The sequence below is a fragment of the Thermobia domestica genome, chromosome 5, assembly GCF_964235325.1.
Source record: "Thermobia domestica chromosome 5, izTheDome1.hap1.1, whole genome shotgun sequence".
NCBI lineage: Eukaryota > Metazoa > Arthropoda > Insecta > Zygentoma > Lepismatidae > Thermobia > Thermobia domestica.
Genome location: NC_137458.1, coordinates 88976709 through 88995636, shown reverse-complemented (window position 1 = coordinate 88995636; position 18928 = coordinate 88976709). Strand labels below are relative to the sequence as shown.

The 18928-nt window shown below is 36.7% G+C and overlaps 1 protein-coding gene across 1 annotated transcript in view; it reads left to right on the top strand.

Annotated features, from left to right (window-relative positions):
* LOC145685993 (E3 ubiquitin-protein ligase PHF7-like) overlaps positions 1-18928 on the top strand; it is a 152755-nt gene that overhangs the window by 80647 nt on the left and 53180 nt on the right. The window contains exon 2 of the mRNA XM_081758804.1: positions 13903-14055. Within this exon, the coding sequence (XP_081614930.1) occupies positions 13945-14055 (111 nt within the window). The 5' untranslated portion in view covers positions 13903-13944. The remainder of the gene's footprint in view (positions 1-13902; positions 14056-18928) is intronic.

Genomic DNA, 18928 nt, shown 5'->3' with positions numbered 1-18928 from the left:
GGTTGACCTCTGCCCCTTCGAGCTGCATTCACTGTTTGTCTCAAAGCTGGAAACTCTTCATCACTCACCCCCACAGGCTCTGCAGGTGATCACACACTACAAGAAGCACCTGCAACTGCTGAATTTTTTGAAGCGTCTCCATTGTTCACACTCACTGAACACACACCAACTGTATCACTTAGATTTTTGTCATCTGTGTTTCGTAGGTCCTCGATAGTACAAGATTTCCCATCAATATACAACTTATCGAATTGCATTCGCACCCTTTGTCCGCGTGCCTTGGCTTGAACCCGGTATTCATTGAGTTCTCTTCTAATGGCTCTAATACTATAGGAAAAATCCTGACTTATACGCACAGGTGTCCCCTTTGCACGATATGCATTTTTCAGTATGGCCTCTTTCCTTTTGTAGTATGCAAATTTAACAATGATCGGTCTATTTTTGCCCTTACCCATTCTGTGAGCTCGGTCTATATCAAGCGGGTTCAGTTTAATTTGGAGTCTGTTTTTAATAAAAGTCAAACAACATCAAAATCGAGTTGTAACCAGGGGTAAAAATTGATCTGAAAAGGTTGGGGAACGCATGACGTCATGTCATCCCTTGTGCCTATCTTTGTCCACTATATTTTTTAGGAAGTGGAGGGACGCCATAGATATTTTTGGAAGTGGGAGATGACATCCCCGTGTTTTCCTTCACTTTTAACTCTGGCTGCAACAAACGACACGCCATCGTTTCAGGGTAGCTTTCGAAAAAATACTTTAATGAAAGGTGGTGTTTTTTTTTTTTTTTTTTTGATGTTGAATTGCTATCTTTCTTTTTTTTTTAATAGCCCATTGACTTATATGAGGAAGTATTTTTCTTTTAAATAGACGAGATTTTACTCATTCAATTTTACTAATTTCTTCTTCTGGCCTATTTAAGGGTTCCTTGCTTTAAAAATATTCAATGTAATAATATTGTTTTAGTTTTTATTTATATATATTAAAATTACATAATACAGTGGTTAAATTTCGCATAGAATACATTTAAAGATCTCAAGAAGAAGTAGTCAGTAAAATTAACTGGCTAAAATTCTTTGTTTCCTCATATAAATTAATGGGCTGAATAACCATTATGATGCAAGTTATCAACATTCTTAAGAGCTACTCTTGTTTGTTGGGATTTAAAGAAGCTATAATTAAATAATACATAATTATTTCGCTCGACTTTTCTATGAACGCACAGCTTCATTAGTTGTTAGTAAATAAATTTCCTACTTCGCAAGGTCAAGTAGTTTCCTTATTCTATGATCTCGCGCACACACACACACACACACACACACACACACACACACAAAAGCTTGGGTCATGGAAGTTGTTACTAAAACAACAAAAACAAATACCTGCCTCAAATACCATCCTCTCATAATAGCCATGAAAAAGTCGGTTCTCTATCGAAAGGTGTTTGAAGTCCTCTGGACAATAAAATGACAGCTCAGACCTCAAAAATGTGATTTTTCATTTTGTAAAGTTGTTTAATTCTTCCTTTACAATTCTGCACATGGAATGAATTTCCTATTTTTTTGAGTCTAAAGCAAATTAGTCCACGTGAGCGTGAAGTGAGCGCGGGCTCGCACGCAACTGAGCTCGCACTCACTCGCGCTCGCGCTCACCAGTCTCAACTGGACTCACGATCACTAGCGCTCACGATCACTTCTCCCAACTGGGCTCGCGCTCGCACTCACTAATCTTATCTGGGCTCGCGCTCATCTCTCTCGACTGAGCTCGCACTCACTCGGGCTCGCGCTCATCTCTCTCGACTGGGCTCGCACTCACTCGGGCTCGCGATCACTTCTCCCAACTGGGCTCGCACTCACTCGCGCTCGCGATCACTTCTCCCAACTGGGCTCGCGCTCACTCGGGCTCGCGATCGCTTCTCTGAACTGGGCTCGCGCTCATTCGCACTCGCGCTCATTTCTCTTAACTGGGCTCGCGATCACTCGGGCTCGCGATCACTTCTGTTAACTGAGCTCGCGCTCACTAATCTCAAGTGGGCTCGGGCTCACTCGGGCTCGCGCTCACTTATTTCATTGGGGCTCGGGCTCGCGCTCAATTATTGAGCCCGAGCCCGGTTGAGCGTGAGTGCCGAGCTCACGAGCGTCGGGCTCGCGAGTTTGGACACCTATGCTATGTACATACCACAAGAATTGTAACTCTACCTGTCTCCATAGCTGAATGGTGGGGTTCCGAAGTTGACCATTTTCCATGTCTTTTACAATTCATAATTTGTACTCCCCGTCTTTGATGGCACATTACTTGGCGGGAAAATTTTTTTCGGCGAAACAAGAAAATATGGGTTCCTTAAAAACATGTCTAGTAGCTATATAAAAAAAGTTTCAACAATATCTGAGATGGTGATGGTACATGCTCTGCCTGAATTGAAATGGACGGCACCAATACTGATATTGCAAGTAAGTGCGATTGCATTTTGTTTCTCGAGGTATCCTGCCCTTTTCGAAGCGAAAATTGATTTTTCTCTCAATATCCTATGAAGAAAATGGATAGAATAATTCACATCTTACCAGAAAACAGCAGAATGTTTTCAAGCATTTTGGCTTTTACCCTGTTGATTTCGATGGGATTTTCGGAAATTACTCCTTAGTTTTGGCTGCAAGAAAAGTAACTGATCAAGGGCATGTTTTGAGGACACACTATCAGTGGAACAATTAAAAAATACTAGAGAGATGGTTACTTCTTATAATTTATTTGTAGTTATGATGTCGCCTCTGCTTCCATCATTCTCTTTTCTAATTGCTCTAGATAAAAATATTAATCACGTGTCAAATTGGCATCTAAAATTTCCGTATTTTCCTGTATATTATGTTTGGATACACGCAACAAAATTACGATATTCATAAGTCATATTATAGTTTAGTATCCTCCACTGTCTGTCAGAAATACCGGGAAAATGGTTCCGACACGAAAGGAATTCTTAAAGATCTCGGGTCATTTTTTGGACTTAGTCTCTGGAAGACGGACTGGTACACTCCTGTTCACGTAAAGTTGAAAACTCTTTCAGAGACTAAGTCCAAGAAGGTGGGCATAGATCCGTCACAATTCACGTAGGTCTATACAGAGAGAATTGCATTTTCCTCCGTTCTTTATACAGACACTAGTTGCAAGCCGTACATGTGCTGCCGGTAGCCGAGTGTGTTGAGGCGCTGTCTTCGTAAAGAACTTGTGAAACTTGAAGATCGAGGATAAAAAAACTCGGTCTCAGATGTTTTATTTATTTTTTTTAACGTGAAGATATGAAAATTAAAAGTATTAATACTTTTTGCATATGTAAATTGCAAATTTAATAATTTGATATTGGTGTTTATTGCGTATATTGCATTTTTGTTTACTTTTAGATCCAAAACAAATACTTGTAATAAGGCTTTTCTGTTTAAAATTTCTAGTGACACTTGGAATAGTGAAATAAATGCAAATAAGCATGCAATTAAAAAATTATACATCAAACTAATTTGATATCTCATAAAATACACTTCCACAGCAAGCATATTTGATAACTAATTACTCACACAATACTGACAATTTATATACAGGGTGTCTCAAAAGTCCCCTGACATAGGGTAACACTGTTATTATCACAACTACAACAAAATGTAACAGGGAAAACCGTCTCCAAATATGATGTTTTCAATCTAAAGTGAACGAATTTTTTTTTAAATCGGACGAACCGTTTGGGCTGCACACTCTTTATGGATGAAGTGAATGAAGTTACTGTCTTTTCCGCTAATGTGTCGATGGCCAGCCCCCATTCACTTTATTTACTTTATTTGTGGGTTCAGGTAAACGGCAACGTTTGCATTTTCATTTAACATTGGGCGCGTAAAGAGTATACAGCACAAACGCTTCGTCCGATTTCAAAAATTCCTTCTCTTTAGATTGAAAACATCATATTTTGGGACGGTTTCCCCTCTTACATTTTGTTGTAATTCTAAGAATAACAGAGTAACCTTATGTCAGGGGACTTTTGGGACTCTCTCTCTCTCTCTCTCTCTCTCTCTCTATATATATATATATATATATATATATATATATAGAGTGTTGGTGTCTGATGAAGAGGACGTTAGGTCCTTGAAACTGTAACACATTGTAAGTATAGTTTTAATATATTTCATTCTGCTCTGGTCAGAACTGTGTTTTATTTGTTAAGCTACTTATCCAGAGCTATGGAGTTTGTTCAATATATATATATATATATATATATATATATATATATATATATATATATATATATATATATATATATATATATATACACTCACTACAGTCAATAATTATCACCTGCTGTCTTTTCGAAAAGAATGGCTGCCACAAGAAAGAAATCCAGGTCTCGTACGTTGAGATTCACAGCGTTTACTCACTCTTTCTTGAAGAGAGGTAATGGAAATTGAAGAACTTAAGAAAATTTAGTGATGCATGTATATTATTAAACCATTCTATCAAGCAACCTTATCGAGTCGAAATGTTACGTGTCTGGGATAGTTATATGTTAAGGAACAGAACAATAAAATTCGCTTTCTCGTTAAGTTGCTAATGTGTGATATACGAACCAGGTAATCCCGTTTTGAAATAGCTTGTTTCGAGGTAGGGTGAGAACTAACAGGGGAAACATGCTGTACAGTTATCACGACATTATTTAATAAATGGCACGTCTGGAAAAAGTGGCTACATAACGAGCGCAATTATATTCACAGTTATACTCACATTACTGTACTTTCGCACAAGTTTTACTCCAATTATAATAAGCTTCTACGTATAGATATGGAGAAGGATGGAAAATCAGCTCAAAAGAGAAAATAACACATTAGTTATTATAAAGATGTACTGAGAAGAATGAATAAAGAAAGAAGAATATTAAAGTGGAAAAGAAATTGATTTGGATACTGTCTAAAGATGAATTGCCTTATAAGAGATACTTTAGAAGAATTAGTGTATGGAAGGAGAAAGAGGGAAAAAAAAGGTATCAGCTCCGGGACGATATAAAGATCGAAAATTTCGAATGCCGTAACAGAAACTAAGTAGGATTTGTCATCAGGATAGATAGCAATGCCCTTTCTTTTGGGTAAAAGAATTTGGATTATGAATATGTTACATTGACATTTTAACAAAATATACGTACGAACACACTGGCCAACAAAGTTTTTGTCAGAAGGAATCTGAATAGTATTCTAAGCTAAGTCGGGGATGCTAAATTTGAAAATGGAGCAGTTTTTGTCTATCGTGCTTAATTTTCTTTTGACATGATATCCCCTCCTTATTGAAATCCTTGAAAATCGGTAAATACGCTGCATATGGTTTATTCTGCCATGGCTGAATTTAAGTAACTTGCAGATTTATTGATTGAAATAATGTTGAGAGAAGGTGAAGTAAAATCAAGAAAAGTACAAGGAGGTCCGATGCATAGGGTGGCCACTCGACCTGGAAACCACAGAAGTCAGGGAATTCAATTTACCCTAGAAAAGTCAAGGAATTCTATTTACATTCTGAAAATTTTGTGAAGGTCTAAATTAAATGAAAAATTGCCTATTTCTTAAAAAGTTTGCTCTCTGGATTCTCCGCCTTCCAGACCCCCTTTCAATACTGGTCTAGCAAGTAATTTTAACCAGGGTGGAAATGGTGCCCAAACAACTTTTTTATTTTTACAACAATACGTAAGCAGTTCCACTTGTCCGGAAGTTTAGTTCGAACACTGCTCCATCGCTGCCACTATTAGACTCTCCCTCCAACGAAACTGCGCAGAATACTGCAAAGTTGCTACGAGGACGTTGTTTCCCCTCAGCAGTGTTTATCCTATACGTCCGACTCGCGGCAATAATGCGTTCGAACGTATTAATCGGGTGCGTTACTGCCACCCGAGCCAAATGTATCTTTTGTGTGTTTCTTACCGTAAAAAAAAAAAAAAAAAAAAAAGGCTGAGAGCGAGAACAACAATGTCCTTTCAATTTCGGGTGCTTCTTTATCGAGTGCTACTGGTGAAATAGGCAACATTTGAGAAAAGGTGGGAAATAAAAATAGCCAAGCGGAACATGGCATGACTCCTGTCTTCTCCTAAGTGTGACAAAAGCAGAAATTTTATGGCGCTTGCAAACAGTTGTCCCATTCGTCATTTCCTGATGCTGCTAAGAATGTGTGTCTATTTAAAACAATGTTTTCTGATAACGAAATTGCAAAAATAATTACGACTTCAATGAACGAAATTTGCATACATAATTGTCCTTACTTCAACAGAGAACAGGAAAATGTTGTGAACAGCTATGAATATTTTGCTGTAGGTTTTGATGAAAGTGTGAATAAGTTATCTCAGAAGCAACAGCTATATTTTTGTTAGATTCTGGAATCCTAAGTCGAATGGCGTCGTCAAGGTACTTTGCATCTGCTTTTCTTGGTAACACGTGCGCTTCAGGCCTGTTGAGTGCATTTAGGCATGTTCTGTGACGTCAATCTCAAAGAGATAATACAGGTTTCAGTGGATGGTCCCAATGTTAACCTGAAGTTTATAAAAGATTTAGCAGATGATATACAAATTTCCCCCTCTGATTCTTTATTCTTAGAATTGGGTAGCTGTGGGCTACATACGCTACATTGTGCGTTTAAAACAGCCATCAAGATGACAGGTTGGACAGAATATGTTAAGGTTGTAGCTAGAGCAATGCAAATGTTGCCCAACTTAGTCAAGAATGTTGAGTGTCTATTCGTTACAAGAAGTGTCCAAAATCTACAAGCTTTCATCTGGTAATAGAGTGTGTAAATGACAAGTTATTTAGTGTGAAACTAGCTTTCTTGCAATCTTTTGCTTTTGCCATCGAACCGTTTCTTTGCGAGTTTCAGGCGGATGCTCCGCTTGCACCATTTCTATGTACAGATTTATCATCTTAGGTGCGGTAATTGATGAGTCGTTTTGTAAAAGTGGTTTGCAGAAACCACTAAGTAAAGTGGTTGTTTGTGATAGCAGCAACGTAGTTCCTGCGAAAGATATAGATTTGGGTTATTCGACTAGGGATGCCTTGAAAAGTGAAGAAAGCCACTCCTTTTGAGATTTTGGAGCTACAACAGGCATACCGTCAGTCTCTACAGACATTTGTGAAGAGTCATGGAAAGGTCGCCTCTGAAGTACAAAATTACGAGAGTCATTTCATGTCTCGATTCTTCTGTTGTCTTGAATGCAAATCTTGCGTATAAACGCATGTCTGCATGTCATAAAATACTTGTGGAGTATAAGTGGGTGTCTGTCAAGTTGGCAGACAAAGTTGACAGAGACCACAAACGAATCTGTGTATTGCTATATGTAGTACAGTGTATGCAGTCTTACTCGAGGGAAAGCACCAGACTTGACCACCGTTGGATGAAGTGTATTTCAGCTTCCGAAAGCCCAGTGGAGCTCAGATCTTTCGTGCAATGTGTTCTGACTTTGTCGCATGGAAATGGCTGGTCTAGAGAGAGGTTTCTCTATTAATTCAGAATGCTTGGTTGAAAATCAAAAAGAGTGAAGCCTTGTGGCAATGAGGAATTGTATATTCTATTGAGGCTGGTGGTGGTATAAATTCTATTGTAATAAACAAAAGTATGATTCGTTCTGCCCGAAATGCTCATTCCAAATATTTAGAGTACAAGGAAGAATGCTACCGAGAAGATAAAGACAAGGAAAAGGCCGAGAAGGAAAGAAAATGATCAGGTGAAAGAGTTGGAAAAGAAGTTGCTAACCGGCAAGTACGATTGAAGAATCTGTCCATAATCTCACTGTTGAAATATTCAGTTCTAGAACTGGCACCGTTTTATGAACCAACTCTGCTAACATTAATGCGGCACAAAGTTTCAATCTTGGTATGCTTATCTTTTTTATTGGTGTCACCTTGGACTTGGAACACAACAGTTGAACTGTTACCTCCCCATCTTCATTAATTGACCTTAAATATACGCATGTTCCATATCCAAGTTCTGAAGCATCTGAGAATCCATGTAACTGAATGTGTATTTGAGATCCTTATCCCAGCACGCATCTATCAACTCTGATGCTATTCATTTCTGATAACTGTTAAGTAACTTTAACCAATCTGTAATTAATAATGTTGGTATACTGTCATCCCAGCTAAGTTTCTCTTTCCATAGTTTTCGTAAAAAACATTTTGTAAGTAATAACACCTGAGCTTATAAGTCAGAGCGGATCAAATATTGATGACGCAATTGAAGTTACTGCTCGTTTTGTGTGGTCTTGCTTGTTTATTACACTGTTACTACTTGAAAATTTGTTGCGTACTCGGACACCAAGCCAAACCTAACGTTTTGATGTTTTCTTATTCGTTAACTGAGCTGATCAGTTTACTTCTCTGAGTTTAGGAGATACTGCATTCACTACTTCCTTTGAATCGGAACACTACTTTTGAAGATTGAAATTACCTCTTTTCAATAATGAAATAAGTTCCGACTGCAACAGTAAACCTTCTAAAATGGAACATCCTGACAAACAGTTGTCAACATAGAAGTCTGTAACGTACCGGTAACGGTACATTGGTTTTTTGTTTTGTTGTCTGTTCTATTATTCTGTGACACCCATGTAGTTAATTAGTGCAGCGTTGTTACCGTTAACGTGTTTGTTGGAGTGTATTCGTTGTTAGGTTAATTTCTCATTGATTCTTTCTTTGGTTCATTATATTTGCTTTTGTGTTACTATTCTTGACCTAAGCCGTTCACCTCTGGTGCTAGGGTTCAAACCCTGCTCCCGCCAAGTGAACTTTGTGGTGGACAAACACCGTGTGCGTGGGTTTTCTCGGGGTTCTCCCGTTTCCTCCCACTTTCTTCATTCCACCATTTCATTCATTACTCATCATCACCGTCTCCTTTAGCCTAACCGGCATAACCGTGGGGCGTAAAACTCAAAAATTTCATTTCATTTTTTTCTTGACCTAAGCCGTAGGTAACTGTTGACTTGCTATTGTCCGTGGGAAAGTAGACAAGCCAATATACGTGATGTCACTCGTAAGCTTTAAGATAAAGCTACCGCGATAATATTGACATTGGCAAGTTATACTAAATCTGAATATCAAATAGTGTAAAATTAGTAAATAAGACCGACATAAGATGTAAATAATAAATTTGTAAATTGGATTACGTATACTGTAAAGTTCTATAATATTCCAATGCTTACCAGAATTTACGTTTACGATAAAATATTGTTCTGCATTAGTATTATCATCTTCGTATTAATGGGGCTTGAGACTGATGACGACAGTTGCTATTTAACTATTAATAACATGTAATACGTTACTCTTTTGTTTACAAAGCTGTCTGCTGTTACCCGACCCAAATAGGCGAGTGAAATGAAATTATCCTAAACGAATACTAAGATATACATGGTTACAATAACGAATAATTCGTAGGTGTTCCAAAATAATTACTATACATAGTTACCGTGTGCGAGTAGTTATGTCCTATACATAGAAGAAGAAGAAGAAAAGATATAGTTAGCGGAAGAAAGGTGGCGAGGAGCTCCGAGAAATTCAAAAATTTAAGATGGAAAATTAATCATTATGTATTTTAACCTGTGCTAAATTGTCATTTTTGGATAAATCTGTGTGATATTTTGGTCTCCAAGGAGTTCCCGTAAAATATTGTTTAACCAGTTTCGGCTACGCCACCGACAAGCTAATGGTTCCATGGCAGCCATTTTGACGTTGACCAGAATTTAGTAGTCATAGAAGTCAAGATACGGAGGGAAAACCCAACCCTGAAAAAGAAGAGATCAGAGTCGGAGTCTCGCTCGTGTCGAATTCTCTGCCTACTGGTAAGCGTACCTGCAGTTCAGGTAAACGAATTTCCTACATTTAATTATCAGAAGATTGAAGTTGCCAGCCCAAGATAGTGACTACGGAGCTACCATCACAATGTTACAGTGATGATATAAGGCATGTGTAAGAGCTGTGACGATAACCTCAGCTTAGTTAAATATGCAAATGTCTCAAGTTATTAATATATTTAACTGAATTAGCGTTGCGTCACGCATCTTATCCATCTCCTATGAATATCTCCATTTCGCTATTCCTTTCTAGAGAATGAAATCCATTATTACTGTTTTATAACATTTGGTATTGATATAAGATTAACTTGGAACAAATTTCTTTCCTTTGTCAGTATTCTTATCAGCCAGGATCAATATAGTTTTCGTTCCGTCGGAGTGGGAAATAGTTGTTGTTATATAAATATCTAAAGAAATCGTGGAGAATATAAGGTAGCCTCATGTATGCGTTGAAAGGGAAGTCAGCTTCAGTTTGCTGCCCTTTTTATAAGACTGACTCGTAACTATCATTCTGGTTAGATTAAAGGATGGTGCTGATCAAAAATATAAACGTTTTGTCTCCCAACTGTAGGTTTTGATATGTAGATTGCTAAGAATGCGTTCCATAGCAATGCCAATAGTTTGTCACTTAGATTTTTTTCATTTGTAGCTGCATGTCATATGTATATGGTTCGTATATCATCATCGAGGAGTAGTTATCGTGTAATGGTATTCTCTTTTATGGCTAGGTGTAATAGCCGGAGATTGTTAGTATTCGCTACGATTTTGAAATTAATTTATAAAGACAATAGATTGTAGCGATACATGCGTTCAATATATTCAGTGCATAGGTGACTAGGATGGTTAGTTTTCTTTTGTATTTATTTATTATTCTGGAACGTATACTATTGCAGGGCTCATAGCAAGTCACTTTTTTTTTTTTTTTTTTTTTTCAAATTTGTCACTAAAAGTTACTTTTTTGAAGGGTAAAGTCATTTTTTCGTGTGATTTATGTTTCACATTGGCAGTTTTCTAAGAAAAATATTATAAAAATAAATGGAAAAAGGCAGAAACTTGTTACCTGTTACTCTTCTGAAAATTTCAGTACTTGCTCCCATGTGCAGCTGTGCTGCCACATGTGAACTAAGTCAGCTTTATTCTTAATAAAGCACAATGGCTGGTTGGTGGGTGCTTAAGCTCTCAAGGTGAGTTTGAGAGCCCTTCTGTGTCTATTCTTTCTTCTAGTTAACAGTTGTAATTTATTTTAAAAGTTCATAGTATAAACAGGTAACAGGTATAAACATAATCCACATTATTTGCTTTGATCTTATTGTGTTAAAGGAGAATGACATATATATTAAGTGTTTACAGTTTACTTTTCATTGTATGCAGAATGTTGGTAGAAGCCATACCTATGTTTACCAATCATGTGGTACCAAAACAAACTTTATAACAAATCAATTGTACAAGACAAAATCTTATTACCAGTTAATGGTAATTTAGATGCTATGTATTAATTACATTAATTTTGTATTATTGGACATAATGAAAATATAGAAATTTGGCCTTACCCCACCCACATATAAGTTGAAATACAAAACCGTGCAAAGTACATAATTAATAATGAACCTCTAAATACAGGTAATCCATTTTTTTTATTAGCTGACAAACTCAAGTAAATCAGTTTTTAATCCTAACGTGTTAAAACATTACGTATTTCAGCTATGATCCAGCCGACCCTATTTTGTTTGAAAAAAAAAATGTAAAATTCAATTTATGCCCAAGTTTGGCATCAAGGCTTAAAATTACTTTTTGGTGAGATTTGGGCACTTTTCAACTATTTAGAAGAGACCAGATCGCACAAAGGTAACAAATGTTCATCACTGCACTAAATAATTGCTCTGATGAGCCTGATAGAAATTGTTCCTCATGTTGATGCTTCAACACTTTCTCTTTTTAATGTTTTCCACTGATGCCAGATCAATCATTACTGTTTAACACTATTGCCAGATCATGTAAAAACTATTAACTGAAATTGCAAAAATCCCCAACAATAATATTGGGGTATCTTAATACCCCACAATATTTAAAAGTGAAGCTCAATTTGTTTTTTGGTGGGAACATGTAGTGTGGGAGAGTTTAGTTACTCCCCTGTCTGAAAACGTCAAACAAAAAGTCTGATCATAAGAGACTTCACACATAAATATCAATATTTATAAACTAAAAACAGATCAGAAAGTTTGGTTGCGCAGGATAAGTATAAACAAAATAATCAAAGAAAAATAAACTGCGCCGTTCGAAGATCAAAAAATGTCCCTAGGCAATAGTCAATTTCTATTTCAGATACGGCTATTATTCTTTTTGTATGTAGAAGATTCTTGAACGCAAAGGCTTCATAATGTGTTATGTATTAATGCTTTATAATTGGACTTGAACTTTATTTGAATTTGGCGTCCCTTTCAGCAGCAACACTATATAAGACGTGAACTTACAGCTTAACATGGAATCCAAGGCACATGAGCTCCCATCCGCGCCTCTCGAGACTCCCGCGCCATGAGCACGTACGCTATCCACATAGCCACGAAGAAACCCAATGTTTTATAATTAAAATCGATGCAATATTTAAACTTGATGTAAAGTCAGATTTATTGAATATAGAATAAATGCAAATCAAAGGTTGTGTGTGTTAAGATTAGAATTTTTTACTCGAGCAGTAGGATGTACGAGGTGTGAACAAAAAGTACGGAGAATGCAGTTGCACAGCGCCACCCATCGACATTTTATTCATTTCAACCTAAAGCTTTGGAGCGGTCAGTGTCGAGTTTGAACGAGTTGTGACATGTCGGTTTACTTCCAGAGGTAGAACGGTGGTGTGTTAAAGAGTGTCTGTCGCGCATTGTGAAACGCGTCAACATTAAATTTTGTTTCAAGCTACAAATAAGTTCCAAAGAAGCTCATAAAATCTTAAAATCAGTGTGTAGCGATAAAGTGGTGACATTGGAGAATGTGTTCCAAATTTTATGAGGGATTCACAAGCAGCAATGAGTCAGTTGAAGATGAGCAACAATCGGGACGTCCTTGAATGTCAAAAACAGATGAAAACATGCAAAAAGTATCTATATATATAAAAGAGAACGTACAAATCCTTTGTTAGCTCATCACGCTAATACGGCTGAACCAATTTCTTTCATTTTTGGGGGGTTATTAAGATTTGGACCCTAGATGTTTTTTATCATATCACTTTAATTTTCAATTACCAGTGTCTTGAGATAATTGACCATTCAAGTGTCCATAACGTAGAAATCCTTTGTTAGCTCATCATAGGTAAATCTAACCGTATTTATATGCAACCCACATGACCGTGTCACTCGGCGGGTTAACATAAATGACAGGCGATATAATGTTAACATTTACTGCAATCTTCTATGGTTTTTATCATATCACTTGAAAGCGAAAAAGTAAAAATTATCTAAGTAACAAAGTTTATTGCGTTCCGGGGTGACCCCAGCGAAGCGGGGTGAACGCTGCTAGTCACAAATAATTCGATTCGTTCAAAAAGATGGATGACTATTCGAGATCTTTCCGAGGAACTAAACAACTCGTACGGGTTCGTGCAAACCATTTTAGTCGCCGATTTGCAAATGAGAAGAGTGAGTGCGAAATTCGTTCCCCGACTTTCGGCGAGTTTTTGACCGAAAAAAATATGTGTCCACATCCGCCGTACTCCCCAGACGTAGCACCGTATGACTTCTGTCTGTTCCCTAAAATCAAAACTGTGCTAAAAGGAAGACGTTTTGACACCAGTCCCAACTTTGTTAGAATGACGATGAGGCAGTTGACACTGAAGAAGAGAAGCTCCCATGTGAAATCAACTTTGAAATAAGTACATCGCAAGCCAAGCGAAGTGCCTCAAAGGAGATAGATTCATATTTGCTCTAAGCTTATTACTGTTCTCGTAATAAATAATTTACCGCACTTTTTGATTACACCTCGTATTAATGGAAACCTTGATTGGATATGAATGTAGATATTGTATTTCATGTATTTCTTATATCGATAATTTTATATTCATTTTTTCTTTAGACAAAGTATTGACGACAGTTTGTGTATAATAATTACACGTAAATGGGAAAAGACAAGAATGTTTGTATATTCTGCTCATCTTCAGAAGATGATGAAATCCTTTACGGAAAGTTACATCATTTGGATGACATAACAACACACTATTACTGCCTGGTAAGTAGATTTAAATTTGTCCTAATTATTCGAGGTTAATGAAACAAGCATATAACTGTAAAATCTTATAAACAAAATTGAGAATAAAGAACTTCTGTGGAGTTTCAGTTAAATCATTTATTAATTTAATGATCGAGTAAAGCTTTTTTTAAAAAATTTGCTTTCTCCGTAGGAGACGTCGAACTTAAATCATTATTATTATATGCCAGTACTTTATTATTTTGCATGAGCATGAAATGGTAAAAATAAATCATAATTACATATCACAAACAAATAAGGTAATGAAAAATAGAGCAGAGAAAAAGAATATTGTGAAAAGGTGTATATTTTGAAAGGTCTGTACAATGACAAACTACTAAGTTCGCTATTCTACAGATTGTCTAAGCTGGTAGGTGGTTGGGGATTAGAATTGCACTGTCCAAAACGTGAATCTTCATATTTACGCCAAACATACAGTAACTTAATTTTAAACAGATGTTCGGAAAACTATGAAAAGATACCAAGGGTACAGTTGAACAACTATGAAAGAATACAGCTGAAGTACCCGGTTTTTACTAGCGATCTACTTGCCGAAAAATACGCTGAAGTGTTCCATTTCGGAAACTCATTAAGACGCTGTATTTCCAGGTTTCTATGAAATGTCAGTGTGTACATGGTCTCTGATATCAATTTTACGTCCAGTCTCCAGTAATGTGGTATGCGGTCCGTAATGAATTTGTGTTATTTGAAAGTTACAGCACTGAAGTCTGGTATTTGAGGGGACATTAATATGAAATAAACGTACTGAAATAAAATATTAATAGAGAATTGAATGACATACGTTGTGAAATAGTGTCAATAATGTTAAAAGTCGCCCATAGATTAGACATCTATTATTTAGTAAACTTTATTTTTAATTTATTTGTTGCGTTTTTCCAAGACTTCACATTAAATCATCTTAGAGCACTTTGATGGAGTAGAATAAAAAAATATCTTTTAATGAGATGGTCTATTGACGAAGGGAATGAAAGATATTCGGATATCACTGAAATATCACGGAAATTGAATCCTAAACAGGAACAGAGTACGAGATGGAAGGTGAGATATATTTTTTAAAATTATAAAATATGTATGAAATTAATTCTTGAAGAAACAATCTACTTCTGATTAAATTGCAAACAAAAGGCAAAATCTAATTTCTTAATCCCGGATCTATATGAACCTGTACATTATATTTATCAGCCAACAACTGGAAATAGCGTATTTTAAAAGAAAAAGAAGAAAAATTATATCAATTATTTTAAAATTTAATTTAAAAAAAGATTCAATTTCTCGATACGAAAGTTTCATCGAAAAGAATTATGGTTATTTGCAGTTTCATAAATAGTTCATATCACAAATTTATTCGTTCGCGAAAAACTATTTTTAATATGATGCAAATTTTTATTTAATCACTATTATCATAATATTAACAGCGATATGGCTTCATATAAAAAACGACAAATTTTACACATGTTTTACGTAAATTATATATACACTTCACAAAATTCCAGATATTTTCAAGATAATGAATTAATATTATGTCTAGGTTAAATATTTTATTTATTTATTTATTTATTTTTGGAAAATACAGCCTAATGAAACACTTGAAAGAAATTCAGAGCTGTACAGAAGGAACTGGAAGATAACTAAATCTGAAATATTACACGTTACAAATAATGAGATGAATTAAGTTAAATTAACCAACCATATAACCATCTTATTTCAACAAAATGAATATATACAGGGTGAGCCATTTTAATCAATCCACGGAAATATCTGAAAAATGATAAAACATAGAAGAAATGTTTGAAGTACACGTTATATATTGCTAAGGTGGAAACCCAATTCCACCAAAAATACCCCTCCCCGCCCCCCGTAAATGGGGGTAACGGGGGGTAACTTTGAAATGTCAAATGGGAACATGGGTCGAGTAATACCTCGTTCGAAAGGTCTTGGAAAACTAAGTAAAGCTGTACCAAAAGATGTTTTATATGGAGCACCAGTTTCAAAATGGCCGCCATGATATAGTTCGGAAACTTCAGTACCCGTAGTATGAAAACCACGGAAGGTAAATGAATGGAACAAAATTGAAATACGTAAATACCATAGAGCATATCGAATGGTGTGGTCCTTGTGATCCCAGTGGCCTCCCTGAAGGGGTCTTGGGGGCTAACTTCAAGATTTCAAATAGTAACATGAGTCGAGTGATACCTCGTTCGATAAATCTTGCAAAATCAAACATCTTTCAGGAGAAAACGATTGAGGTGAAATGGCACTGTTCTCAAAAGGCCCCCGACACATATTATCCGTGTCAGAGAAAAGGTTTAGTACCCGTAGTATGAAAGCGATTGGAGATAAATCAACACAAGAAAAACTGGCGTAGGTAACTGACGTAAGGCACGTCGAGGGGTGTTGTCGGGATGACTCCACTGAAAGATATCCGGGGTCAACTTGAAAATTTCAAATAGCAACTTGAAGCGAGTAACATCACGTTACATAGACAAATGAATATCAAACAGCTTCTGTAAGAATATTTTCGACATGAGACACCGTTTTCAAAATGATCGCCAAGACATGGTGAATGTGTCTAAGAAAACGTCTAGTGCCCATAGTATGAATACGGCTAGAGATAAATGAAAATAACGAAAATTAAATAGGGAAACCACGGAGGCGTTCCAAGGCTCGAGAATGATACAACAGAGATAAAAATGTTAAGAGTAAAATTGCCATGATGTATAGAGAGAAATCCAAGTCCTGCAAAATAATCTCTTCCTGCGCTCTGTATGTGAGTGGGGTGGAAAGTAACTGTGAAAGTTCAAGTGAGAACTCTACTTTAATTCGCAAATTAAGGCTACGCTACAAATAGGTATGGTGTAGTTGAAACATTTGTTTGTAAGGATGATGCTGTAGTGATAAAAAAAAAAGGTGAAATTTTATTTGAATGGTATCGCATATATATATGGCTGAGTATGATTTGAGGCGAAAACAGAAGGAACGTTATACGAAAGAAGTTGTCGAATAATGCAGTTGCTGGAACTTACAAACGTGTGAATTTACTAATCTCCGTCGCCACAGAAACTTTTATGCAATGCGTGCTGGTTATTCGGAAAGCATTTCGGGATATACGTACACACTGTTTCGTCCCTCAAGCTCACAATATGACATGAGTGCTAATAGTTAATCAAAATGTAAATGTGGCCATCCGCATTAACTCAGTGCACCAATTCTCTATCCATGAAGTCTGTCTTCCAAACTGCATTGGGTAGGTCAAGCGTACGCCCGAACCGTTGTCCGGTTGGACATTGAAATTTTGAAGTTAGCCCACAAGACCCCTTCAGGGAAGCCGCTGGGATCACAGGGATCACATTATTTGATACGCCCCACGATATTTACGTATTTCAATTTTGTTCCATTCATTTACCTTCCATGGTTTTCATACTACGGGTACTGGAGTTTCCGAACTATATCATGGCGGCCATTTTGAAACCGGTTCTCCATATGAAACATCTTTTGGCACAGCGTTACTTAGTTTTCCAAGATCTTTCGAACGAGGTATTACTCGACCCATGTTCCCATTTGACACTTCAAAGTTACCCGCCGTTACCCCTATTTACTGGGGGTGGGGAGGGATACTTTTGGCGGAATTGGTTTTCCCCCTTAGCAATATATAACGTGCACTTAAAATATTTCTTCTATGTTTTATCATTTTTCAGATATTTCCGTGGATTGATTAAAATGGCCCACCCTGTATATGTGTGTGTTCGATGGTCTAGATGATTCTTGGGACAACACATAACTTTTGTTACAAATGAAAACTTATCTTCTTTTTAGTGTTTACCTTGAAATACTTATAAATATCTAATCGGTTTACTGGTTTTTGGTAGGAATCACCATTTGGCAACTTTGCATAGAAGTCTTCCTTTGACTATCTCCTATTTGTTTCAGTTGTGTATTGAAATTACAATGTAGTATTGAAAGTAGTTTTACTAAATTACCTGAGCTCTAACACATGCTATAGTTTGTGAGTTCAGTAGATTCTGCCAGTGAATTAGATTAATTAGTTTTAATCTATAGGCATACATATTGTAAGGATCCCCACATCACAACACAAGCACATGTATACCGACACGAGCCATTATTTACAAAAGCAGACAATACACTAAAGAGAAAAACACGAAGGAAACCGAAAGGAGACGGACCACACGAAAGGATCCGAAGGGACGAGCCAGTCGAAGAGGACAAATAAAAGAGGGACCACGGAGAAACCTGGTATTAGTCTGACCACTGATCGACTAACCATTACCTGCTCCGAGGTCGTACTGGACTAGGGGTACACCTTTTCTAAGTCCCATGTCGCACTGGACTGGCGCAAGCAATTTTATAATAAATTGGTGAAGAGGAAATTACACGCACGGACCATTATTTGACTCTACATATAAAAACATTTCATGGTGATAGGCTCGGGAGTTTTGTACGGGGCGCTCTTTTTATTAAATTTTTATCAGGCACAAAACTAATGAGGTCAGTATCAAAATTCATCTAAGTTTCATTATCTCTCCTTCCGTATCTTTTTTTACCTTTCCTGAGTGCGATTTTATGCCGGAAGCAAGGTCTGATAAGCAGACATATGAGTCAGGAGGAAATAACATACAAACTTTAATATGACACAGGTTGCATCTAATATGTCTTTTAGTATGCCTCATCTTACGAAATATTCAGGACACGTGCGTGAGGACCCAGACAGATTTTTCATGTTGTTCGATCACATGGCAACCATGCAATCATGCTCACCAGCTAAAAGGAAGGAAATTTTACCAATATACTTACAGGATACAGCGTTAGACTTAATGTT